This window comes from Panulirus ornatus, chromosome 1, assembly GCF_036320965.1.
Source record: "Panulirus ornatus isolate Po-2019 chromosome 1, ASM3632096v1, whole genome shotgun sequence".
NCBI classification, from domain to species: Eukaryota; Metazoa; Arthropoda; class Malacostraca; order Decapoda; family Palinuridae; genus Panulirus; species Panulirus ornatus.
Genome location: NC_092224.1, coordinates 82,827,437 through 82,854,709, shown reverse-complemented (window position 1 = coordinate 82,854,709; position 27,273 = coordinate 82,827,437). Strand labels below are relative to the sequence as shown.

The following is a 27,273-nucleotide window of genomic DNA, read 5'->3' as shown; positions in this document are numbered from 1 at the left end:
ATTCCTCGAATTCTTTTATTCTCATACTTTCAACATTTATGATCTTGCATAGCAAAAATCACTTAAAAATAATTTCACAAATGGATCCGAATCAAACTAGAGAAAAAAATCTCATATAAAGGCCTTAAAGAATAATTCCTCATGATAAAGTATCCAACAATTTGCATTTGCTAATAATATTTGCTAATATGTGAGGGAATATTTTCCTATATAAAAGAGATTTAGCAAGTTTCAAGCACTAGCACAAAGCATCCAAAGAGTAATGTTCTTTACTGTCAAATTTTCATCTCAGTTTAGAAAACTTAATATATATTGCAATTCTTTTACACTGTATATTCAGGGGTCTTTTGCAGTGACAGTTTACTACATGTATCTATCTAATGTTTCATACCGAGGACTTTTAGCCCTATACTGATGAAGTTTACTGTAGTCCTGTGAAGTTGCTGTAAATTTTTTGAAGGGTTTACTCTGTATGACCTTGATAAGGGCATCAATTACCAAGTCCAGATCCCCAGTTGAGTAGGTTTCAGTGAAGACAGGGTACACTATACAAGGTCTACTAGACACTATGCTCTCTGTAAGCACTGCAAAAGACAAAAAAAAAATGAGACAACACTATACCAAAATAATCTCATAATTCTTCATAAGGAAAACTTTATTATCCATGCTATTTCCATAGATGGAAATATCATGGATGATAAACAATTAAAAAAATAAACAAAAGATGTAATCATTGTACTTTTCTGTGAAAGGTGCACTACATACATACTGCTTACATGCACAACTCCCAAAACAAGAAATATCAACAAATTCACAGGCAAATGCAATGTGTATACCCTTATCCTATCACTCACCATTGAGTTCACTATGGAGGAAGATGCACGTATACTCATCCTCAATAAAACTTCAATACTCTTAAATTCACTTCAAAGACAATCCTCATCTTCACTAAATACTTAACAGCAAAATCTATACTAGTCAGATCAAACGACAGCACCACTACATCCTATTCTTCATTTTACCCTTATTTTTACTACACCAGATCAAATGACAGCATCACTTCATCCTATTCTTCATTTTACCCTTATTTTAACACTACAGCTTCACTGCACCCTCAAAACCAATGAATGTTGACTTGAACCTTATATGTCCAATCAAATGCATTCAATACACCCTTGTCTTTACAACATCCTCATCTTCATTATGCCATTAACTTCTTCATCACACATTTATTTGTCAAATCAAAGCTTATCTTTGCTACACTCTTACAAGTCAGGTCATAAGCTATCTTCACTATACAGTGCTCTCATCTTCACTTTACCTTTACTTTATCAAACTTTCATATTCATCACATTCTTGATGCCACTTCTTTAATTACATGAATGGAATCCAAAGCCTTTTCTGTTTCATTAATTCTCCTGACACCATTTCTCTTCAAACATTCTTTTCTGTAAACTGTAACTCTCCAACTGGTAAAGCCTCTCTTTCCTCTCTAAACATTCCTCCATTGCTCTCATTGCTGCTATTGCTAGTATCTCTTTCCTAAACTCTTAGTTTCTTAAACATTCAGAATCCCATTCTCTCCTGATCACTGGTGTGGATTTTGCAGTATTAGGTCCACTGATAATCTTTCTTATCAGATTCACCTATGGTTCTCCTCTCTGGGACTTTAGTCATAGCCCTTGACATCTCCAAAGCATCTGACAGAGTGCAGCATAATCCTTTACTTTCTAAACTCCCTTCCATTAGTTTTCTGCTTCTCTTTGTTCCCTAATGCAAAGTTTCCTCTCTGACCAATCCATTGTAGTAGCCTTTGACTGAGCAGCTTACTCTTCCCATTCTATTAGCACTAGTGTTGCTCTAGGTTCTATCCTATCACCTACTCTCTTATCTTAATAAATGCTTTTCTCTGTTCTTCTTTTATCCCTAATTACTCAAGCTTATAATTTTACTTTACATATTTCAAATCTTCCTTCCCTCCTCCTCTTCAAACTCATTCTCCTTTTACTGAACATATTTCCTCTCTCAGTTCAGACTTATACAGCAAATTAGAACGGGGATTTCCTCTCTCAGTTCAGACTTATACAGCCACTCAGAATGGGGAAACATAACCGAATTAAATTCAATAAAGATAAAATACAATTTCACCCCTATGGTTCTATCTAAGAGTCAACTGTTTTCATCTGTTCAATTTCAGAGCACCACAATTCAGTCAAATGATATAAACATGTTGGGCATAACCATATCCTCCACTGTACCATGGGAATCCTACATAATCAACATCATAAAGTCTACTCAATACAAGCTGGGGGGTCGTATAGGTGCCATAACTACTTCTTTGTGAGCAGCTATTTTGTATCTATGTTAATTTCATTCCCCATGGTATAGAATATGGCTCACACCTAGGATGCCTCTTTCTCCACTTCTTTAATTACATGAATGGAATCCAAAGCCTTTTCTGTTTCATTAATTCTCCTGACACCATTTCTCTTCAAACATTCTTTTCTGTAAACTGAAATGTTGTTGCTCTCTCTCTTTTTTCTAAAGGAATCATTTTGGCCATCATTTTCGTGAGCTGTTTGCATGTCTTCCTGGCCACAAGGCTTTAAGCAGATGCATCCATCTGTATGTTGTTTCCCACAGTTCCTGTGTGGTGACTAGCCACTCATGGACTGACTATTAAATATAGCTCCTTGTGAACTACTAAGCTGTGGAATTCCCTTCCTCCTTTCTTCTTTCCCTCCTCCTATAAACTTTCTACCTTTAAGAGCAAAGTCGACCAACATTTGCAGACTCCTGATTAATTTCCACTGCCTTTTCCTTTCATCTATAAGTTTTTCATCCAAAACAGTCAATGACTGTAGCATGTTTTACCCATGCCATGTTGATCAATATGATAAATATTCTAAGGTGAATATCTGGTCAAGTCCATCACTGATACTTAAGTCTCTTGCAAACACACATTTCTGCAGCTTACTTCCTGTTAGCTAATATTCATATCATGGCCTGCTTTCACTGTGTCCCAGTCTCATTATTTTCCATTTACTTAGGTTGAATTTCATCAACCATGCACAATATCAGACCAACTTTAGAGTTTGTGTAGGTCCCTTGTACGTTGATACAATCTTTATCACTTCTTGCTTCCCTCGTGACCTTGGTATCATTTGGCAAACATATTCAGGGAAGAGCCCAATCCTTCTAGCAAGTCACTCACATAGATTGAGGATAGCAATGGTTCCAGGAAAGAATAGTGCAATACGCCACTGATGACCTCAGCCCATTTCAAGGAGGCTCATCTGACATCAGTCATTTGATCCCTCCCATTAGAATAATCGATCGATCAAAGGAGTCTCTCTCTTATTCCTACCTACTGATAAAGCTTCATTACGAACCTCCTATGAGGTAAATTGTCAAATACTTTATGGCAGTCTTTTGACACACTATTCACTCAGCCATCTCTTTTGCCTAAAATGAAACTCTCTTTGTTACACATAACCTCTTTCCTTAACATAATGTTGTCCCTCCCTTAGGAAGCTTCTCACTTGCAAGCAGTCATCCATTAGCTATTATCTTTTTCAGTATTTTACAGGTCCACACAACATATACGTGAGCAACCAAGCAATAAGGTTTGCAAACCAGTTGGTAACACCTCCCTTTCAAATCATTATGTCACAGACAAGTTTGTTGCTATATGGTTGTTGAGTTTCTATGAATGACCATCAGCCAGCCAGTTCAGCCATATAATGCTGGTTAAAGAGGGTGAATCCTTAGGTACATCTCTACTTTTGGGGGTTAAGTGGTGTTCTAACCCCTCTCAAGCAAGCTTTCTCTCAAATTCTTACAGGCCTTTATCAATAGGAGAGAAAGTACCTTGAATCATCTTTTCTGAAAACTAGGTGAATGGCTAACAATACTCCACCTGACCATAAAGTTCTCCTCTCATTCAATACGGTGAATGAATACAGTAAATTCTGTACAACTTTCTTCCCTCCTTTGATGGTTCTGTACTTCCACCTCTTGACTCAATAAACATACTTGGTGTTATGGTAACATCCACTCTTTCTTGGAAACCCCACACAACAGAAATAGCTAAATCTGCTCCTAGAAACTGGGAGTTCTGTTTAGATGTCAAAACTTTCTTTTTTTCTGAACAGTTGCTCCATTCATACAAAGGAGTGATCCATCCTTGAATGGAGTACTGCTCTCACATCTAGAGCAGTTCTTGCTCTACATCCTTACATGAGAGTTGAGTAGAAAAGTCCAAATTACAAACTTTGCCAGGCTAACTTCAAAACTTGACCCACTTCCCCTACACTGCAATTTTGGTTCACTTTCTTCTATATGTATTAATATGTTTTTTCTTCTTTATGTATTAATATGGTTTTTGCTCCCAAGAGCTGGCTGCTTGTGTGCTCCTACTAATAGTTAAACCCCACAATACTCAGCAAAATGCTTCATCACATGGTAACTGTGTGGCTGTTGGCAACTCAAGGATGGACCATTTTGCTAACTGTTTGATTCCCTAAACTTCTAAGTTTTGGAACTCTCTACCATTCCATGTCTTTCCCAATAACTTTGACCTGGTACATTTTAAAAGACAGGTTTTTCACTTCCTTCAGCCTTTCATAATCCTTTATATATATTTCAATTAAAACCCAGCCTTGATGTGGACTTTTGTCTGTCACTGGAGCCTCCAACTTACAAAGAAAAAAAACTTACACTATTAATGTGCTGACAAAATGAATGTAGGTTACTAGTTTGATCTGTAAACAGCATATTCAATGCTTCCTCTATATGAATAAACATAAAATCCTGAAAACTTGAATCTATCTCGTTATATCAAGAAAATAAAACTTTCAACCAAAACTAACCAGCAGCTGGCAAAGAGTCCAGTGTTGCTGGCTGGGGAAGCTGTGGATATACTGGAGAGCTCTGGAAGGCTGGGGAGTGTAATGAGTGGACTACACAGTTGTCCTCATCCTGAGGTGCATAGCTGCCCTTTAGTGCACCGTAGTGGTGAGATGAAAGCACCATCACCATACAAGAGGGTTTCACTAAACCCAATAGCTAAAAGGAAGATCAGGGTACAGTTAATATCACTATGATATACCTTTAACAACTTATCATCATATCTCTTTACCGTCTAAGGTCAATTACTGACTGCAGAATCCACAGATAAATATCTGTATGCAACACTGTGCTGTAAATAAATGAACCTGAAGAAACTCATTAATGGATCAACCTTCTTCATCAAAACAAACATTTTGCTCACAATCTTTCCCATCACACTTTGATTTACAACATTATTTTCCAAACACCTCTCAGATATCTGTAGCCAATTATTTTTCTTAAAAGAAAAATCAACCTATCAGAGTTATCCCCATGACAAGTTACACCATACCTACATTCTGATTCATTACCTCCATCTCACTCCACCCTATCATTAAAACATTTACCTTCTTTGTTTTCACTATTAACTTTCAGTCTACACCAAGTAATTCTCCCCGAACATCAGTTTCACCATAATCATGTTCTATATCAACCACTTTATAATCTCATAACATTTTCAGGCTTCCTCTTTTTTCCCATTCAAATCTATCATAATATATAAATCCTCCCCCAGAAATGTGACTGAACATCCCACCCTGCATTCTGCACAAAATCATGCTTGAGTATATTTTTGTAAATGTTATCAAAATTTGACAGGTTGATTTTACTCAGTATCATTGTGTTACAGCAATGGTTAGTGTCTACTATTATTATTAGTGTTTTGTTGGTTTGGAATTTTCATCCAGAATCATAATGGCAGAAACCAGAAGTGAATTAAAAAATGGTAAGGTGAGATGAGGAATGGCTCAGTTTGGATTACCTTGTGATTTTGTTTTGTTTGTTTTTATTATGAATGGTATGGTACAGTATGGTTTTGTTTGTTTTGGTTAGTAAGGTTAATCAATGCTAAATTGGGGTAAGTTTAGAGAAAAGTTAGTCTAGATTAATCTAACCAATATCTGTCACTATTACGAGAGAAATTTATTACTAATACAAATTACTGACATGTTTTCCAAGGAAGTCATGAGGATTAACTGATCACAGAATTTTCAGTAATGACATGCATCAACGTATTACAAAGTTGCTCCATAAAACCAAACGTCATAAGAAACAACCAATCACAACATTTTCTTTCAGTAAAATCAAGCAATTAATCTACCAACAGCATTAACCAGAAAACTGTGCATCTCTGTTATGTCTAAAAAATTTTTACTATCTTTGAGTCTAAAAGTCTGTTTTTTTTCTCTGGAGTCCATTCATCTGCTTTCATAAGTGCATTTGCAACAACTGATCACTATCCTTGCTGGTCATTTTACCCATAAAAAGTATTCTGTCTGTTATTATTCGAATGGTAGTAAGTTTCACTCTAAGAACAGAGCATCCCATCCTTTCCTTTTACTACCTAAGGTCTAGGCTAAGGCTGGGGACTCTAGTTAAAAAAATTCATATCCCATAAGATGTGCATGTGGCCTCAAGTAAAATGGCCAAGGAAAACCATGGAAAGGTCTATGAGGCCTAGTTGTGGAAAAAGCACTGCACATGGATAGCTAGAGGATGGATGAGTGAATGCAGCCTTTCTTCATCTGTTTTTGGCATACCTTGCTACTGCAGGAAATGGTGAAAAAATATGAAATAAAAATAAAAATGTGTAATTAAGTACTTTTGATTACCTATTTGTACTGTACAGAGAAGGAATTTTACATTCATGGAACCCCATGAATTTTACACTCATGAGGACCCATCTCTTGAATATTCTAATATCTTTTAGCCTCTTACATTTATGCATGCTGTCTGCATTAACAATGTCTTCAGCCAATCTGTTCCATTCATCCATAACTCTGATGCTATGAAAATAAAGTATGTGCAAAAATACCTTGTCCATCTCCCCCAACACATTTTCAAAGGCAATGTGATGCTTACATTTCATTATTCTGTCATTGTTCCTTTGGCTTTGATTACCATCTGCAGACATCAGGGCATGGAATTGGCAAAGTTCCTGAAATGTTCTAGGGCCATGCTTTGCTTTCATACTCTTGATATCCTGAATGAGGTGAGGCACTGATGAGGTGTTTCAGGAAGCAACCATCTGACCATGCATTCTGAGCACCCAGTGTGCCTACAAATTTCATGTGCACCCACATTTTCTTGCTTCCCGGCAAGAATTCAGACACTTTCCCTTAGAAAGGCAAGAGCCAACCATCCTGAAGCACAGGTGGAAGAAATACAGTGCCCAGAAGTGAATTTCAGAAATAAAGTGGCAGCCAGGAAAAGTAAAGAAAGCGCACCCTTCCTTCAAGATGGCCTGAGGCACACTAAGGGGAGTTGTTGACGCTCACACTGTTATAAAAATATACACTGATTTCACCCTGAGAGCATCATATGCTTGTACCCACAATAAACCTTAACCGTGAATTGCCTTTGAAAATGTACAGGGAAAGGACAATGTTTTTTGCAGACTATTTCTTTACATCATTATTGACAAGTTTCTTACTCTGTTTAAGGTTATGTCTTCTGGTTACTTTGCCCCTACATCTCTCAAAGAACTGTCCAATGTCCACTTCATCAATCTCTTTCAAAAATTTAAGGTTGTGATCAGGTCACCTCTTCACCTTACTTCTCTTGCCATTTTTGCTGACCTCCTCTGGATCTTCTCTAAGAGCTCTTTGTGCTTCTTTAGGTGTGGTGAAACAAACCTGAGATGCACATTCTAGTTTTGGCCTTATGTCTGATTTGAATAGCACGCTAAATACTCCTTTTCCCATGTACGTGAAAGCCATTCTGATATTTGCCAGCATACAGTTTGTCTCCTTAACTATTTTTCCTTCTTAGAACTGGTAGAGCACTAGTAATGGAGGATTTTTATCATAGAGATAAACTGGCAGAATTTGGATTCTCATGGTGAGAGAGTCTGGAGACAGGGTTTAAGAGTTTATACAGGGAAATTTCCAAAATAAACATGTCATCAAGCACACTAGGATGAGAGGAACTGATACACCATCATTACTAGATCTTATCTTCACACAATAGCATGAATATTGAGAACATAATTTCAGAGATACGCTAGTTGGAAAACTTATCTTCACTTATATTAGCTTGAACAATGAGAACATAATTCCCGAGATATACTAGTTGGAAAAGTGATCATGCAATGCTCAAGTCTGAATACGATGTAAAAGAGCAGAGGTGAACCAGGAAATAAAGTGGATATTGTGAAAACTACACAAACCTCAATAATTTCTAAGGAAATAAGGTTTGAGAACTGGAATTCAGCAGCTAGGAACCAGAACTTTATGATGAGTAGAGGCATGGTGTACCTTAAGCCTCTAATACATAGGGAACAGTAAGAAAGAGGAGGGAATGGTTTAATAAAAGATGTCATAAACCAAAGGAGCTTCAAGGTGTGCAGTAACGAAGATATAGATGGCATTCCAGACAGCCAGCATCTGCAAGGCATGAGAATGCACAGAAAAAGTATGGCAAGATAAGAAAAGAACAAAAACTCTAAAAAGTAAAGTAAACAAGGTGGATAAAAACCCAAAACTTTTCCCTAAACTTGTCTGGAGTCGGTTTTTAGTTAGGGATTCAGAGTGAAAAAATGTAAAGGATGATGTAAGGGTATGTGAGGAACTTAAAAAGTTCAAAAATGTTTTCACAATGAAAGATGCTATAGCCCAAACCCTAGTGAGATGGAACTGGAAGACAATGAGATATCTAGAAAAGATACTAACAAAATACTAAAAGCACTTGACCCATACAAAGCTCATGGTCCTAGTGAAATTTCATCATACGTGCTAAGGATGCATGCGGATACATCAGTTGAAGCACCTACATCACTGTTCAAGATGTCACTGGAAGAGCCATAATGCCAAGGGAAACGAAAAGGGCAAATGTCTTGCCCATAAATAAGAAATAAGACCAGGAGCAGGTGTTCAACCACAAACTGATCTTACTAACAAGCATGATGTGTAAAGCAAGTGGATGACTCTATATAGAAGAGAAATTTCTGAAGTAAGAGAAAGCAAGAGTCTAGGAAATAAAGGTCATGTGTAACTAACATCTTAACAGTTTTTACAAGAGTGAGCTCATTCCTGGAAAAAAGGGAAGGTTGAGTTGACTGTCTTTATCTGGAGTGCCAGAAGCTATGTGACACTGTATCACACAAAAGATGGATCACTGAGAAGGAATAAGGGGGGAAACCCCAGCTATGGGTAGTAGATTCTCTCACTGGGAGGGACAAAGGATAAATGTTAGAGAAACTTTTTCCAAATGGCTTGAGATGACTAGCAGATTGCCACAGGGTTCAGTTCTGGGACCATTACTCTTCTTGATTTATATCAATGACTTGCCTGTAGGTATGGAATCCTACTTGAATATGTTTGCATATGATGCAGAGGTCATGAGGAATATGAAAAGTGAGGAGGATTGAAACTTCTACATGGGGACCTATACAGACTTCAAAGTTGGTCTGAAACATGGTTGATGAATTTCATTCCAAGCAAATGTAAAGTAATGAGGATGGGACAAAGCAAAAGATGGCCTCCATATGATTATTACCTAGCAAGAAATAAGCTTCAGGATTTTGTGTGAAAAGGACTTGAGAGTTGACATCATCCCTGACCTATAACCAGAATCCCATATCAGGAGAATAGCTAAGGAGACAAACTGCCTGCTAGCAAATATCAGAATAGGTTTCAAGGATATGGGTAAGGAAATATTTAGCAAGGTACTGATATCATATATAAGGCCAAACCCAGAACATGCTTCTCAACTTTGGCCACTGCACCTAAAGAATTACAAAGAACTCATAGAAAAGGTCCAGAGGAGGGGAACAAATTTAAAAAGTCTTTATAAGAGATCGGCAATGTAGAGACAGAGCAACCAAAGTACATAACACGAAATTAAGTAAGAAACCTGTAAAAGAGGATGTAAAGAAATAAATCCATAATATGAGTGTTGGAGATATGGAACAGACTGAGTGAGGACATGGTTAATGCATATAATATACATAAATTTAAGAGGCATGAGAGTAGAGTGTTCAAGAGAAGGGGCCCCTTAAGTGTAAAAGTCCCTCCCCATACAGTACAAACAGATAATAATAACAGATTGGTAATGATTATATGTAAGAGGAAAACAGTAAAACATAACTTTGATGAGGGATGTTTTGGGATAATTTTTTCATACATACTGGCCACTTCCTCCATTAGCGAGGTAGCATTAAGAACAGAGGACAACCTTAGAGGGAATATCCTCACTAGGCCCACTTCCCTGTTCCTTTTTTTTTTGAAAACTAAATAATGGGAGGGGAGGATTTCCAACCATCTGCTTCCCCTTTTAGTTGCCTTCTATGATTATGTATGTACAGAGCATCAGATTGGGGAGGGGCAGTGTGGTTTCAGAAGTGGTAGAGGATGTGTGGATCAGGTGTTTGCTTTGAAGAATGTATGTGAGAAATACTTAGAAAAGCAAATGGATTTGTATGTAGCATTTATGGATCTGGAGAAGGCATATGATAGAGTTGATAGAGATGCTCTGTGGAGGGTATTAAGAATATATGGTGTGGGAGGCAAGTTGTTAGAAGCAGTGAAAAGTTTTTATCAAGGATGTAAGGCATGTGAACGTGTAGGAAGAGAGGAAAGTGATTGGTTCTCAGTGAATGTAGGTTTGCGGCAGGGGTGTGTGATGTCTCCATGGTTGTTTAATTTGTTTATGGATGGGGTTGTTAGGGAGGTGAATGCAAGAGTTTTGGAAGGAGGGGCAAGTATGCAGTCTGTTGTGGATGAGAGAGCTTGGGAAGTGAGACAGTTGTTGTTCGCTGATGATACAGAGCTGGTGGCTGATTCGTGTGAGAAACTGCAGAAGCTGGTGATTGAGTTTGGTAAAGTGTGTGAAAGAAGAAAGCTGAGAGTAAATGTGAATAAGAGTAAGGTTATTAGGTACAGTAAGGTTGAGGGACAAGCCAATTGGGAGGTAAGTTTGAATGGAGAAAAACTGGAGGAAGTGAAGTGTTTTAGATATCTGGGAGTGGCTCTGGCAGCGGATGGAACCATGGAAGCCGAAGTGAATCATAGGGTGGGGGAGGGGGCGAAAGTTCTGGGAGCGTTGAAGAATGTGTGGAAGTCGAGAACATTAACTCGGAAAGCAAAAATGGGTATGTTTGAAGGAATAGTGGTTCCAACAATGTTATAAGGTTGCAAGGCGTGGGCTATAGATAGAGTAGTGCGCAGGAGGGTGGATGTGCTGGAAATGAGATGTTTGAGGACAATATGTGGTGTGAGGTGGTTTGATCGAGTAAGTATTAATAGGGTAAGAGAGATGTGTGGTAATAAAAAGACTGGTTGAGAGAGCAGAAGAGGGTGTTTTGAAATGGTTTGGTCACATGGAGAGAATGAGTAAGGAAAGATTGACAAAGAGGATATATGTGTCAGAGGTGGAGGGAACGAGGAGAAGTGGGAGACCAAATTGGAGGTGGAAAGATGGAGTAAAAAAGATTTTGAGGGATCGGGGCCTAAACATGCAGAAGGGTGAAAGGCGTGCAAGGAATAGAGTGAATTGGAACTATGTGGTATACCAGGGTCGATGTGCTGTCAATGGAATGAACAGGGCATGTGAAGCGTCAGGGGTAAACCATGGAAAGTTCTGTGGGGCCTGGATGTGGAAAGGGAGCTGTGGTTTCGGTGCATTATTACATGACAGCTACAGACTTAGTATGAACAAATGGGGCCTTTGTTGTCTTTTCCTAGCGTTACCTCGCACACATGAGGGGGGAGGGGGATGTTATTTCATGTGTGGCAAGGTGGCGATGGGAATAAATAAAGGCAGACAGTATGAATTATGTACATGTGTATATATGTATATGTCTGTGTGTGTATATATATGTGTACATTGAGATGTATAGGTATGTATATTTGCGTGTGTGGATGTGTATGTATATACATGTGTATGGGGGTGGGTTGGGCCATTTTTTTCGTCTGTTTCCTTGCACTACCTCGCAAACGCGGGAGACAGCGACAAAGCAAATTAAATATAAATAATATAAATTATTATATATATTATATATATATATTATATATATATATATATATATATATATATATATATATATATATATTTTTTTTTTTTTTTTTTTGCTTTGTCGCTGTCTCCCGCGTTTGCGAGGTAGCGCAAGGAAACACACGAAAGAAATGGCCCAACCCACCCCCATACACATGTATATACATACGTCCACACACGCAAATATACATACCTACACAGCTTTCCATGGTTTACCCCAGACGCTTCACATGCCCTGATTCAATCCACTGACAGCACGTCAACCCCGGTATACCACATCGATCCAATTCACTCTATTCCTTGCCCTCCTTTCACCCTCCTGCATGTTCAGGCCCCGATCACACAAAATCTTTTTCACTCCATCTTTCCACCTCCAATTTGGTCTCCCACTTCTCCTCGTTCCCTCCACCTCCGAATCATATATCCTCTTGGTCAATCTTTCCTCACTCATTCTCTCCATGTGCCCAAACCATTTCAAAACACCCTCTTCTGCTCTCTCAACCACGCTCTTTTTATTTCCACACATCTCTTACCCTTATGTTACTTACTCGATCAAAACACCTCACACCACACATTGTCCTCAAACATCTCATTTCCAGCACATCCATCCTCCTGCGCACAACTCTATCCATAGCCCAAGCCTCGCAACCATACAACATTGTTGGAACAACTATTCCTTCAAACATACCCATTTTTGCTTTCCGAGATAATGTTCTCGACTTCCACACATTCTTCAAGGCTCCCAGGATTTTCGCCCCCTCCCCCACCCTATGATCCACTTCCGCTTCCATGGTTCCATCCACTGCCAGGTCCACTCCCAGATATCTAAAACACTTTACTTCCTCCAGTTTTTCTCCATTCAAACTTACCTCCCAATTGACTTGACCCTCAACCCTACTGTACCTAATTACCTTGTTCTTATTCACATTTACTCTTAACTTTCTTCTTTCACACACTTTACCAAACTCAATCACCAGCTTCTGCAGTTTCTCGCATGAATCAGCCACCAGCTGTATCATCAGCAAACAACAACTGACTCACTTCCAAAGCTCTCTCATCCCCAACAGACTTCATACTTGCCCCTCTTTCCAAAACTCTTGCATTCACCTCCCTAACAACCCCATCCATAAACAAATTAAACAACCATGGAGACATCACACACCCCTGCCGCAAACCTACATTCACTAAGAACCAATCACTTTCCTCTCTTCCTACACGTACACATGCCTCACATCCTCGATAAAAACTTTTCACTGCTTCTAACAACTTGCCTCCCACACCATATATTCTTAATACCTTCCACAGAGCATCTCTATCAACTCTATCATATGCCTTCTCCAGATCCATAAATGCTACATACAAATCCATTTGCTATTCTAAGTATTTCTCACATACATTCTTCAAAGCAAACACCTGATCCACACATCCTCTACCACTTCTGAAACCACACTGCTCTTCCCCAATCTGATGCTCTGTACATGCCTTCACCCTCTCAATCAATACCCTCCCATACAATTTAAAAGGATCATAGGGTGGGGGAGGGGGCGAAAATTCTGGGAGCCTTGAAGAATGTGTGGAAGTCGAGAACATTATCTCGGAAAGCAAAAATGGGTATGTTTGAAGGAATAGTGGTTCCAACAATGTTGTATGGTTGTGAGGCGTGGACTATGGATAGAGTTGTGCACAGGAGGGTGGATGTGCTGGAAATGAGATGTTTGAGGACAATGTGTGGTGTGAGGTGGTTTGATCGAGTAAGTAACGGAAGGGTAAGAGAGATGTGTGGAAATAAAAAGAGCGTGGTTGAGAGAGCAGAAGAGGGTGTTTTGAAATGGTTTGGGCACATGGAGAGAATGAGTGAGGAAAGATTGACCAAGAGGATATATGTGTCGGAGGTGGAGGGAACGAGGAGAAGAGGGAGACCAAATTGGAGGTGGAAAGATGGAGTGAAAAAGATTTTGTGTGATCGGGGCCTGAACATGCAGGAGGGTGAAAGGAGGGCAAGGAATAGAGTGAATTGGAGCGATGTGGTATACCGGGGTTGACGTGCTGTCAGTGGATTGAAGCAAGGCATGTGAAGCGTCTGGGGTAAACCATGGAAAGCTGTGTAGGTATGTATATTTGCGTGTGTGGATGTATGTATATACATGTGTATGGGGGGGGGGGGGGTTGGGCCATTTCTTTCGTCTGTTTCCTTGTGCTACCTCGCAAACGCGGGAGACAGCGACAAAGTATAATAAAAAAAATAAAATAATATATATATATATATATATATATATATATATATATATATATATATTTTTTTTTTTTTTTTTGCTTTGTCGCTGTCTCCCGCGTTTGCGAGGTAGCATATATATATATATATATATATATATATATATATATATATATATATATATATATATATTTTTTTTTTTTTTTTTTTTTTTTTTTTTTATACTTTGTCGCTGTCTCCCGCGTTTGCGAGGTAGCGCAAGGAAACAGACGAAAGAAATGGCCCAACCCCCCCCCATACACATGCACATACACACGTCCACACACGCAAATATACATACCTACACAGCTTTCCATGGTTTACCCCAGACGCTTCACATGCCTTGATTCAATCCACTGACAGCACGTCAACCCCTGTATACCACATCGCTGCAATTCACTCTATTCCTTGCCCTCCTTTCACCCTCCTGCATGTTCAGGCCCCGATCACACAAAATCTTTTTCACTCCATCTTTCCACCTCCAATTTGGTCTCCCTCTTCTCCTCGTTCCCTCCACCTCCGACACATATATCCTCTTGGTCAATCTTTCCTCACTCATTCTCTCCATGTGCCCAAACCATTTCAAAACACCCTCTTCTGCTCTCTCAACCACGCTCTTTTTATTTCCACACATCTCTCTTACCCTTACGTTACTTACTCGATCAAACCACCTCACACCACACATTGTCCTCAAACATCTCATTTCCAGCACATCCATCCTCCTGCGCACAACTCTATCCATAGCCCACGCCTCGCAACCATACAACATTGTTGGAACCACTATTCCTTCAAACATACCCAATTTTGCTTTCCGAGATAATGTTCTCGACTTCCACACATTTTTCAAGGCTCCCAAAATTTTCGCCCCCTCCCCCACCCTATGATCCACTTCCGCTTCCATGGTTCCATCCGCTGCCAGATCCACTCCCAGATATCTAAAACACTTCACTTCCTCCAGTTTTTCTCCATTCAAACTCACCTCCCAATTGACTTGACCCTCAACCCTACTGTACCTAATAACCTTGCTCTTATTCACATTTACTCTTAACTTTCTTCTTCCACACACTTTACCAAACTCAGTCACCAGCTTCTGCAGTTTCTCACATGAATCAGCCACCAGCGCTGTATCATCAGCGAACAACAACTGACTCACTTCCCAAGCTCTCTCATCCCCAACAGACTTCATACTTGCCCCTCTTTCCAGGACTCTTGCATTTACCTCCCTAACAACCCCATCCATAAACAAATTAAACAACCATGGAGACATCACACACCCCTGCCGCAAACCTACATTCACTGAGAACCAATCACTTTCCTCTCTTCCTACACGTATATATATATATATATATATATATATATATATATATATGGGGTCTCTTAAAATAAGACAATGGTGGCATGAGTGCTACAATCACTGAAGATATTTTCGACACTTGGATAACAATAAATAAATGTGGTCTTGGAACAGGTAAGACAAGAGAGAAAAAAAGCATATGTTTCTGGTAATAATACTTTGCAAGGTGATGTACAAGATGACACTTAGTGAGAGGGTTAGATGATGGGGGCTAACTAGATCACAAGATAGCACTGTGCTCTAGAGGATAGCCTTATATTCTACATGAGAAATGAGGATGAAAGTTCAAAAGTTTACAAATGAAGGGGTAAAGCATAACTTCCAAGAGGTTTATGAAAAATGGTGTACAGTAAAATACAACAAAAGTTCGTTGGAGGAGCTTGTAGAGTAGAGAGCATTAAATACAAGCTGCTATACAGGTGTATGGCATTTTAAGAAGGATTGTCCAAACAGAGGAAAGCAAAGTAGAATGAAAACTTTTAGGAGGGATGGATGATAATAAACGTGAGCTTTAATCTTGCAAAAAGCATATTGTGAGACTACTATCATCACTTACCCTTCATCAAGGCCATACGGCTGACATCAGCAAGAAAAGGAGGTGCTTAACAAAATATGCCATATTTAAGTGTAAAAATGTGTAGAAAACATAATCATTACAAAATTACTCAAAAATAATTCTGTAATCACATGCTAAAGCTGCACCCTATAACCTGTCTCATATGATATCTTGCAACCACAGTCCCAAGATCAGCTGTCTACAACATCAGTCTTGAACCCTCAGGTGAGCCATCCCCTTCAGGAAAAGATGAACTGTGTATGCAAGAGGAAGAAGGCCAGTGAAGATTTTAGCTCAAAAACATCGTTTCTGCTACCTCAAAGTTCACTTTTAAAGCAGAACCCTCAGTTACCCTTCACCCATGCAGTTATATAAAAAGGTTATGAGAAAACGCAGAACATGATCACTTCTTAACAACAAATCTAAGTAAGAATTTCAGCTTGTTTGTTTGACAAACTCTTGGAAGAGAAAAAGCAAATGTGAGAAATAATGTCACTGCCTGCAGATCATGACAGTGTCACTACTACATATGAACTCCAGAGATGTAGTATATAATAGCCATTATAAAAAAGTCTACAGTTTCTGATATTAAAGGAAACAATAATTCTTATTTTCTGTCCTTTCCTCAATGTTACAAAAAACATTTGTAATTCACAGCTGCTAACCATCTATACACCTACAAAATAGAGGTTATCCTTGCCTTTTGAGCAAAGCGTGATGCCACAATAGCTGTTACATCTTTGCTGATGCAACAGATTAGAAGTGATTCTGGTGACAGAAACAAACGTGATGGCACTGGGTGGCGAGGATGAAAGTCTCCTGTATCTTCACAGTCTGTCGATTTCTGCCTCTCCACAACTACTGTGCCAACATCTATGCACTTCTCTGATAAAACAAGTGCCTCACAAAAATCTGAAAACAATTCAAAAAGTCATTAAATATCATACATATATTTTCATATTTTCATAATTTCTACACATGTTCACCATTTCTTGTATGAGCAAGGAAGCATCAAATACAGATGACAGATTCTTCTTCATGTCCTGGATGCATCAACACACATTAAGACATCCATTCTGAGCCTTCATGGAGGATAGGCACTCTCACTTGGCTCCTCCTGTTCCAACTTTTAGAGAAAGTGCAATACAAGGAGGGGAAGATTTCCAACTCCCTGCTCCTGCCGCTTTGAGCCACTTTCTACAAAATGCACAAATTATAAGGGTAGTATTCTTTCTTCCCTGTCCTGCAGAAATTTACAAAAGAAAGAGGCAGGTCAAGACAAAGGTGTATGGGCTGAAAAAGAGGGCAAGGAAAGTTAGGGTGAGCACATATCAGCAGCCTTTACAGAAAATACCAAAATGTTTTGGAAGAAAAACATTTTTTCTCACTTATTCTTCATAGTTCCAAACAGATCTAGGGAAACTACTAATGTACACCTCAAATGAAGCTACATTACCAACTTCATTCAAGACTTTCATTTACAGTCTTAAGCTTATCATGCACCTTTACTTAGATAATACAATTTTAACTGACATGCTTCAGTTTCAATGTTTTTTTTTTGATTTCTTATCCACACTCTCATCCTCCGTTGAATACTGAAAAATAGAAACCTTTGTAAGTAAACTTTAAATGATTAAATAGGCCTCCACCTAAACCTCATAAATCCTATATCACAATCATAAAAATGTTTCAAGATGATATAATGATGTCAGTGTAGGGTTCAGCATGCATGTACTCCATAGGAAGCTACTCAACAATTTCAAAACTAACCTGTAGCTAGTGTCCCATATGAGACAATGAGAGCTTCTGCATTTGCTACCTTATCTTCTCCTGCTTTATTCAACTCAACTTTCACACTATATCTGTAAATATATATGGAATATCTGTATGATACCTGGTAATAACTTACAAAAAAAAAAGCTGCTCTAAAGTTGGAAATTTAGAATTATGCATCATATGTGTCCTTTCTTATAGAGTATAGATGGATGCAATGAAGTAGTTTGACACCATAAACTATAGATTGGAGCCTCAGATAAAGGATGTTTCTATGCTGGACTTCTCATTTGCCATCATCTCATGTAGTCCTCCTATAAGTAATCAATTTACACAAGGTGGAGAACACATGACTAATCATTCCAGGTATGCTTAAAGATATACAAGAACCAATACTATAATGTGTCCTGGGGCAGCCTGAAAAATAATGCTTAAAATTAGCTGTGTAAAGATTGGCTGTCTTACTTAACTTGCAATGTTGGTTGCAATTCATCTGTAATTAGTCATGTTGAGATCAAGATTTATATCCACATATACCATGAAGACAATATTTGCTGAATCTTTATGTCAAGAAGGCAGAATGTTGAGACAAGAAAGAAAAACAAAAATGGCTCAAAGCAGCAGAAAAAAAAATCAAGAAAAACAGCCTTGGAAAATCAAGGATGGTTCAAAGCAATAGAAAAAAATCAAGAAAAACAGCCTCGGAAAATCAAGGATGCAAAACAAATGATATAATGCATTTAAGGAACCTTAAAATACACCAAACAAATATACAAAATTAACCAGATTTTGGTCATTTCTATCCATACTTTTTCTGTCTTATTTCCAGATTTTCATCTTACTTAAATTAACAAAAGAAAATTTACTGCTGTTACTGAAATCTCTTCACACATAGCTACAGAAATGTTGGTGATAATGTCTTTCCTGTGTAACATATGTGATATCTGGTTGGGTTATTGAGTTTTCCTTCATGAAATCACCCTATTAACTTACTCCAACGCATCCCATCTAATTGTAACTTAAACGAATCTAACATAGCACAACCTAGGTTAGCTTGGGCACAAATACATAAACTATTTAAACTAATTTCTGCCCCCAGAAATCAATGAATATTCATGAATAAAACAACTCTCCTTTTGCAAGTGAAGATGAAAATCAGTGAATCTGAAAACAAAATTATCCAGATTTAACCCGAAATGCAAATATTTGAATTTTGAGACCACCAGTTTTAAGGGATTCATATATCTTGATACAAATTTTCACTATACAGTATATTTAGTCAAAACATGTGGTTTAACCATGAGATGGACAGTAAACTTCCCCACAAAATATGAAATATGACTGAATTACAGTAAATTATGATATTTCATTTGATAATATGTCAATATCCAACATTATAATTTCTTTGTATCCTCTCCAGACAGTTGTCTGCTCCACACTAATCTAAGCTTCACCTGCATGATCATCCACTTTGTCAAAAGTAAGTATGAAAAAGCTGCAAGCCACATAAAATAACTAAGAAGAATCACTACAAACTTAGCAACCATAAATATTCAATACCTGCACAGTAAAATAAAATACAAAATTTCCAATACAAACCCACCTCAATATGCTTGGTACCCAATTCTTTCCAATGGCACTAGACGCTTCTCATCCAATCAACAACATAACCAACCCCAAGGAAGAATATAAACTTAACCCCTCTCCCCCACTTCAACAACCTTAACTCTCAGATCACCTTTCCCAACAAACATAACTACCAAGTTTTAAATTCCAACCCACTACACATTCACTAATCTGAAAAAACCAACCAACACTCAACAGTACAGAAACCACTGAAGTGTATCACAAGACCCATCATGCCAAAGATGCAACTTCTACTCTAAAATCCCTAAACCCTTTACTCCTCAACTGCCCTATACTCATCTGACAAAAACACACATACATCACCACACTTTATGACCTGTGACCCTGTCATGTAGAAATGGCCACCTTCCTGTGCAGTGCAGGAGCCTCATAGAAAGGAATCCTGGGGAAGAAAGAAATGACAAGGATAACTATGTAACCCCAGGACCCCTCTTATAGAGTTCCTGCAGCTTCAATACTGCACTCCATGCAGGACCAGGGAAATACTAGCTCCTTTGTAGCAAGAGATCCTCAGTAAGATTTTACTTATTCCCATTTACTGACAATGAAGCAGCCTAAGTGAAGATGAGTCACTCACAGTGTAACCACTTGAAGATGAAGTGACAAAAGTAAATGAGTAACAGAGGTACAGGTTTGCTAAGTATAAGTCGTATGTTGCATGGAAAAGTGGTGAGTGAGAGGGTGAAGGCATACACAGAGCATCATATTGATGAGGAGCAATATGACTTTAGAAGTGGTAGAATATGTGTATATTAGGTATTTGCTTTGAAGAATCTGTATTAGAAATAGTTACAGAAAGAGAGAGATTTGTTTGTAGCATTTATGGATCTGAAAGAAATGTATGATAAGGTTGATGGAAATGCTTTGTGGAAGGTATGACAAATATATCATATGGGAATAAAGCTGCTAGAAGCAGTGGAAAGTTATATCAAAAGAGCAACCATTGTGTGCAGGTAGGCAGGGAAGGAGAATGAGTGGTTCCAGGTGAAGGTGGGGTCTGCATCAAAGGTTTGTGTTGTCACCATGGCTGTCTAATCCCTTTACAAATGGGATGGTGAAGGAGGTAAATGTTAGGGTCTTAGAAAGAAGGCCAGGTATATAGTATGCTAAGGATGGGAGAGCCTGTGAGTTAAGTTAGGTACTGTTGGTGGTAGACTTGAGTCAGAAAATGCAGAAGCTGGTGGCCGAGTTTGGGAAAGTGTATGAAAGGGGGAAATAGCAGGTAACTGTGAACAAAAGAAAATTCATGAGGTTTAGCAGAGAAAAGAAAGAGTTTGAATGAAGAAAACCTGGCGGAAGTAATGTTTTACATACCTGGAAGTGGATATGGCAGCAGTTGGAACTATGAAAGCTGAAGTGAACCATATAGTAGGTGAGGGGATAATGGTCCTGAGTGCAGAGAAGTAAGTGGAAAGAGTAACTGTCTGTAAAGGCAAAGATGGGTATGTTTGATGGCACAGTAATCACAACAGTGCCAATTGGGTGTGAGTGTGGACCATAAATACCAGAAATATGAAGAGTGGATGTGTTGAGAATGAAATGCTTGAGCACAATGTGGTGTATGGACAGTTGATTGTGAAAGGAATGACAGTGTAAGAGAGGTGTGCCAGTATAACTGAGAGTATGCCTGAGAGAGCAGATCATGATGCACTGAAACAGTACAGACATATGGAAAGGAGGAGTGAAGACAGACTGATTAAGAGGAAATAAGTGCCAGAAGTGGAAATCACAAAGGCAGGGGGAGACCAAGAAGATAATGGAAGGATGGGTTGAAAACAGCATTGAGTTACTAAGCCCTAGTCATACAAGCAGATCAGAGGTGTACAGAGGATTGAGTGAACTGCAGTGATGTGGTACAGAAGGAAAAATGTGGTGTCAATGGCCTGCAGGACCAGGGCATATGATACAGTGAGGGGAAACAAAGGAAATGTCTGTGGGGCTTGGCTGTGGGCAAGGGTTTCTGGTTTCGGTGCATCATACATAACAGCTAGAAAGTGGATGTGAACAAGTGATTCCATTTTTGTATGTTACTGCCACTACCTCACTACATGGGAAACAGTGAATTAGCATAAAATATTACTGAGATGGCTATATCCAATTTGGAGGCAGGAAAAACTGAAACAAGCTAAGGCAAGGATGACTGCCTGATGCAACAGTTTACAAAATGACCACCTACAGATGGGATAGGAACTGAAACGTATTTAGCAAGTGGGTATGATATATATCAAAAACTGTTTGCTGTGAAATCATTAGAGAGTGCAGGAAAACTAAAAAAGCTTAAAACATCTTAAAATATTTCATTACTATATAAAATAATCACTATGGCACACCTAAAAAGTGTACTATTTCATGTGTGGCATGAAGGCGACGGGAATGGAAGAAGGCAGCAAGTATGAGTATGTACATGTATAAATATGTATATGTCTGTGTATGTATATGTATACAATGAAATGTATAGGTATGTATATGGTGAATTGTATATATATGTATACATGCATAAGGGGGCATTTATGTATATACATGTGTATGTGGGTGAGCTGGGCCATTCCTCGTCTGTTTCCTTGCGCTACCTCGCTAACATGGGAGACGGCAATTAAGTGAAATGAATATGATAAAATAAAAAAGTCAGAAATGTCAAGCACTGCTTTGTGAGCCATTGCTTTACTGGGGATTCCTGTGACCACATCAAATTTTTTTCCATCAGGAAAGTAAATTTTGATGTACAAATAAATTTTGAGTGCTTTGTTTAAGTACTGCTACTAAAAAAATGGTCTGCAGGACATTATGTTGTCACCCCTGCATATGTCTATCTGTATGTAAGTGTATTCTGACTAGAACAATAATTCAATAATGATAAACAAAAGAATCTCAAAATTACACTACAGGTATCCCCTGAAAAAGTTATGAACATACTATAGGTACCCTGTCTGGAGGTGATCAACTGATTGGATCTGAGGGCATGTTGCAGCATAAATTTACATACTGACGAGAGAAAACTGATTATTTACTTGTCTATAACTCAGGAATGGTGAATAATGGAATTTCAAATACCTATCAAATACAGTAACCGAGTACATGTAATTCTGCAAGTTAATTTCCTTTATATAAAATGTGCCTCGGGGCAGGACAGTAAGCAATGTGAGGGTCTAATGTTATATGTTAGGCTGAGTGAGGCTTGATATGATTAAGGCAATTTCCGTTAGGTTCTTTTGTGTTGCCAATACTTCTATCTCCACTACGTAAATTAACCCATGCAGAAAAGTACTGAAATTGTAAATGTTTTGCAAATGCTGCAAATCAAAGATACATATGATGATGAAAATCATATCAAGTTCAGGGAACAAATGAAAAATTTATAACACACCACATGGAACAGGATGAAAAAAATTACGGAGACATACACCAGTTTACAGTTTTTTAATATAAATCTTAACTCTTAGCAGGACAATAAGCAACTAAAGTGCCTCTTCTTATCAACTATGCTAGGTAATGTGAATTGAGATAAGGGCAAACTGGGGCAAATTGGTTAAGTTCTTCTGTAATTCCTATATTTCTTCTTCATCTAACTATGCTAATGCCAGGTAAAATAGTTTCAGTTCCAAACACTTTGCAAGTGCTACTAATTTGACTTACAATGACAGACAAAAGCCATATGAACTGGTTTATTACAGTTGGTAGAAGTCTATTGTACCCATGCATTTTACTAAGAAATGAGTCTGACAATTCTATGGTATGTTCACCTTAAGTGAGGAGAGCTTTAAAAATGTAAGAAAATATGGAGTTAAAAGAGGTAAAAAAAATCCCTGTAACCTATAAAGACCTCATCTTAGCTTGCCTAAAGTCTGTAATTTACCTTAAAATTCAAAGTTATTGTAGAGATATATCACCATTATTGTCATACATATCCTCCATCTGGTGAATTATGAAAAATAAGAGTGCATTCTAAAAGTTTTTCCTTTAATCATTCTCATCTGAAAGTTCAAGAAATAATTATTCAAGCAATTATTTATAACATATTTGGACTTAAAAGCAAATGATTTATAGAAACATGTTCTTAAGAGAAGCCTTTCCAAAAACAAGAGGACCTACCTGGTGGAGAACCATGTCTCTTAACAACCTATGTTACATACTAAGTATACATCACTGATGATGTACTTATTGTGTGCTCTGATTTCAAAAGACTTTAGAAAGCCTTTTGCTTTGAGTCATGCAGCTGCTTTCCAATTATTCTAATTAGAAATGGTACTTTTGCACCAGAGTAGTGTACCTAGATCTTATTCTTTATTCAAATGAAAATTTGAAATTAACAAAGATTATGTTTACAACCTTTCCCTAAAGAAAATGAACAAAACTGTCTTCCTCTGAATGCACAGCACATGGCCTAAACAAGTAGATGAAAGCAGAGAGATATTTTTGAAATATTACAAAAAATAAGGTAAATGTTGGCTCCTTGGAGAAGTTAGCTGGGGTTTAAATATATTTTGTTGATCTTTAAACATTTTCACCATGTTTTATAGTGCAACCTTACAGTTAGAGAGATACATTTTTGAAATATTACAAAAAATAAGGTAAATGTTGGCTCCTTAGAGAAGTTAGCTGGGGTTTAAATATATTTTGTTGATCTTTAAACATTTTCACCATGTTTAATAATGCAACCTTACAGTTTCCCTCACCTTCAATACCCCAGCTACCATCAAGGTACTTTTAGGCAAAATGTGAATTTAACTTATGTCAAAGTCAATAACAGTAAGCAAATAAAATAGTATTCCACTAACTGCAACAAATAAACTGATATGCTCACAGATTCAAAATGCTGTAACATCCATGAAAAAATTTCCCCAAATCACAATATGTCACTTTCAATATGTTAATCAATACAGTGTACCCCTAAAATACGCTTTCAGTCAAAACCCATCTTAACTCCAGTATACTACTGTATCGGTACAGTTAATGTGATGTATCAATGCTACTCTCAACAAGTGAATGTTGCTGGGCTAAAATTCTGCCAAAAAAGAGAGCAATGGTAAATTCATATTGTGTAGTTTCTTTGTACTAATTCCATACTGGATTTATCAAATTTCCCTATTGAAGACTTGTTTCACTATCAAGGAACTAAAAACTCTAATTTCTCCTAAAAATTAGACAAAGTCCAGCACATCACAACATTTTTGTCTCATTTCCTTGATTTGCTGCCTGGCCTATGCTGGACATCAAACCTGGGCACAGATAAAAATAAACTTGAGCAAATTAAAAAAGAGACAATAAAATTAATGTTCCCATTATACTTTTATTTTGTCAGAATCCAGCAACAGAGCAAATGCCATGAAACAGTTAGGGAACTTTTTCCAAGTCACACTTTCTCACAAAAATTCCATGTGAGTATTTTACCGTATTACTGAATGTTTTTTTTTTTATATATCTTTCTCTGCAGGCATTTGAGCTTGAGGCAGAGGTAGGTCGGGAAGTGCCCTCTGCTTTGTTATCATGTTTCTACTAAAATATAACTATTTTTTTGTTTGTTTGTTTTGATACAGATCCCTTTGTTATGGACTATTAGGCCTCCTATTACCTGTCCTTTCCATGTACTCCCTGGCTATCACACCCTCCAACATCACTCCAAGCTCGGTGTTTTCACAGCCCCCTCAACAGTGAGATGGAATTTGGAGATTTTAGAAAACACTGAGATATCTACAAAAAAATAGTACTATAAGGTTTTGAACAACTATTTGCAAACATTGTAACATTTACATTTCCCTGAATAACATCAAGTGTTTAGTAAATTTAAGTAGATGAGGGAGCTTTGATGATATTTTCATATGTTCAGTTAAATCCTTGAGGCAATTTACTCTATATCATCCCATATGCTGTCAATGGGCTGAACCAGGAATGAGAAGCATCCAGGGTAAACCATGAAAAGGTCTGTGAGGCTTGGTTGTGGACACAGAGCTATGGGTTTGGTGCATTACACATGACAGCTAGAGAATGGTTGTGAGCAGATGTGGTCTTTTCTTCTTCTGTTCTTGGCGTTACCTTGCTAATGCGGGAAGAAACAGCAACCAAGTATAAAACATATCATCCTACACTTTTTCATATCATCAAAGCCCTCCCCACTTTCATTTATTAAAGAAGGAATAAAATAATGTTCCAAATCAAGCTCCCCCAGCCTACAACATGTCTTCTAAGCATAAGTTCACTGATATGCTTTTCTTCCAAATCCATACGTTATTCTACTGTGCCCTTATACTAGAACTTCACTACAAAGGTTATGGTTGATTAGATTAGATTTAGTATGGATAGTATACACTCAATTCAATTGACTTTCCTTGTCTTTAACCCCAGATTTCCTTCAAATTCAACCCACTTGATTTTTATTAAGTTATGAGTCAGTGGAGTAATACATGAACTCCTCCCAAGTGCTACCGTGGCCCTGAAAGACAATTACCCCATAAGATAATGAGTAAAGAGAACCGTAAAGATAGCAATCCAACCCAATGTTCTCCACAACATAACCTTCAAGCTCGCCCTCAACCTTTAAGTAGGTTAGGTTAGGGTGGCTATTGTCTTCAGTTACACTCTTTCCACGTACTGTTGGCCGACTGTCCTATGTGGCCCCTTTTCCTTCCCCCTACTCAATATCAAATATACCAACTGTAGAGAATCCACTGTCAAGCGATTAATTCAAAGATATACCGTTTGTTACTGCTGTGATTCCCCTATGCTGCATCTTTACCAGCACTACTTTACCTCGGAAAGTCTCATTAACCAGAAATAGAAAATTATGATTTTCAACTCACGTCTCGTCAACTGTATCACTGTCGTCGTCGTCGTCGTTTTCATCATAAGCTCTAGAGGAAGCAAATCTCACCTCACCGAAAAACGTAGCCATCCTCTTTTCTTTACGGGAGTTTCCAAGATATACTTAGGATTTTCAAGAATTTGGTGTTCCCTTTCTCTGTCGTCGTAATTTTGAAGCTAAATCTGCAAATGACTTAGTATTCGACAACTGCTAACATGACCATCAAGTTCACCTTTTTGTTTACATAGCGCCGCTTCCAAAACATACGATCCTGAACCGCTTTCTTATAATTGTGTATTTCAACATGTCTCACATATTCTTATATTATGCTCAGTCTCATCAAAAGCTGCAAGTCTACTATCATTCAGTGCCAACTGTATTTCATAAAATCCCTTTACGTCAGAATCCGTAATTCTATTATTGATTTTCTCGTCCTGTCTGCTAAACTAAGGTTTCCCTTCTGCTACAAGCTGAGCTTAAACGAAGGTTAAATGAAAATGATAATAATGCAGATAAACACAGGGTAAACAAACAGCACAAAGACTTGTTACTTGCAAGTAATTTCAAACTGCGAGTTAAACATATAGTTAGCTTAGATTACTGAAAACTATTTCCTGTACGCAAAAAAAAAAAAAAAATGGTAAATGAAAGATTAACACTTAGTGTTCTTGTTCCTTCATAGTTGTATTATAGCGGGTGTTCTAGTTGGGTTGTTGGAGTGGTACAGCTAAGAAAGAGGCATGGAAACACGGTGAATAAGAAGAATGCTATAGTAATCACGGTACATAAACTGAAAT

The 27,273-nt window shown here is 37.9% G+C and overlaps 1 protein-coding gene across 2 annotated transcripts; it reads right to left on the bottom strand.

Annotated features, from left to right (window-relative positions):
• Positions 1-26,728, bottom strand: LOC139750221 (proteasome assembly chaperone 1-like). 2 transcript variants are annotated; one of them, XM_071664710.1, is made up of 5 exons: positions 26,475-26,728; positions 18,031-18,122; positions 16,961-17,172; positions 4,872-5,067; positions 1-584 (listed from the first exon to the last, which is right to left on the bottom strand). In XM_071664710.1, the coding sequence occupies exons 1-5, from the start codon at positions 26,564-26,566 to the stop codon at positions 364-366; spliced, it is 813 nt and encodes a 270-aa protein (XP_071520811.1). In that variant the 5' UTR covers positions 26,567-26,728; the 3' UTR covers positions 1-363. The 2 variants fall into 2 exon arrangements, with proteins under 2 accessions (XP_071520811.1, XP_071520820.1); XM_071664719.1 differs by lacking the exon at positions 18,031-18,122 and having other exon boundaries at positions 26,475-26,725.
• Between the last annotated feature and the right edge of the window lie 545 nt (positions 26,729-27,273).

Bases quoted from the DNA above. Each gene is read 5' to 3' on its own strand.
- LOC139750221 (XM_071664710.1), bottom strand. From the start codon at position 26,566: ATGGCTACGTTTTTCGGTGAGGTGAGATTTGCTTCCTCTAGAGCTTAT. The intron at 5,068-16,960 runs GCAAGGATAACC...TCTTCCTTTTAG, and splicing joins CATCACGCTTTGCTCAAAAG to CTATTGGGTTTAGTGAAACC. The intron at 585-4,871 runs GTTAGTTTTGGT...TGTCTTTTGCAG, and splicing joins GGACTCTTTGCCAGCTGCTG to TGCTTACAGAGAGCATAGTG.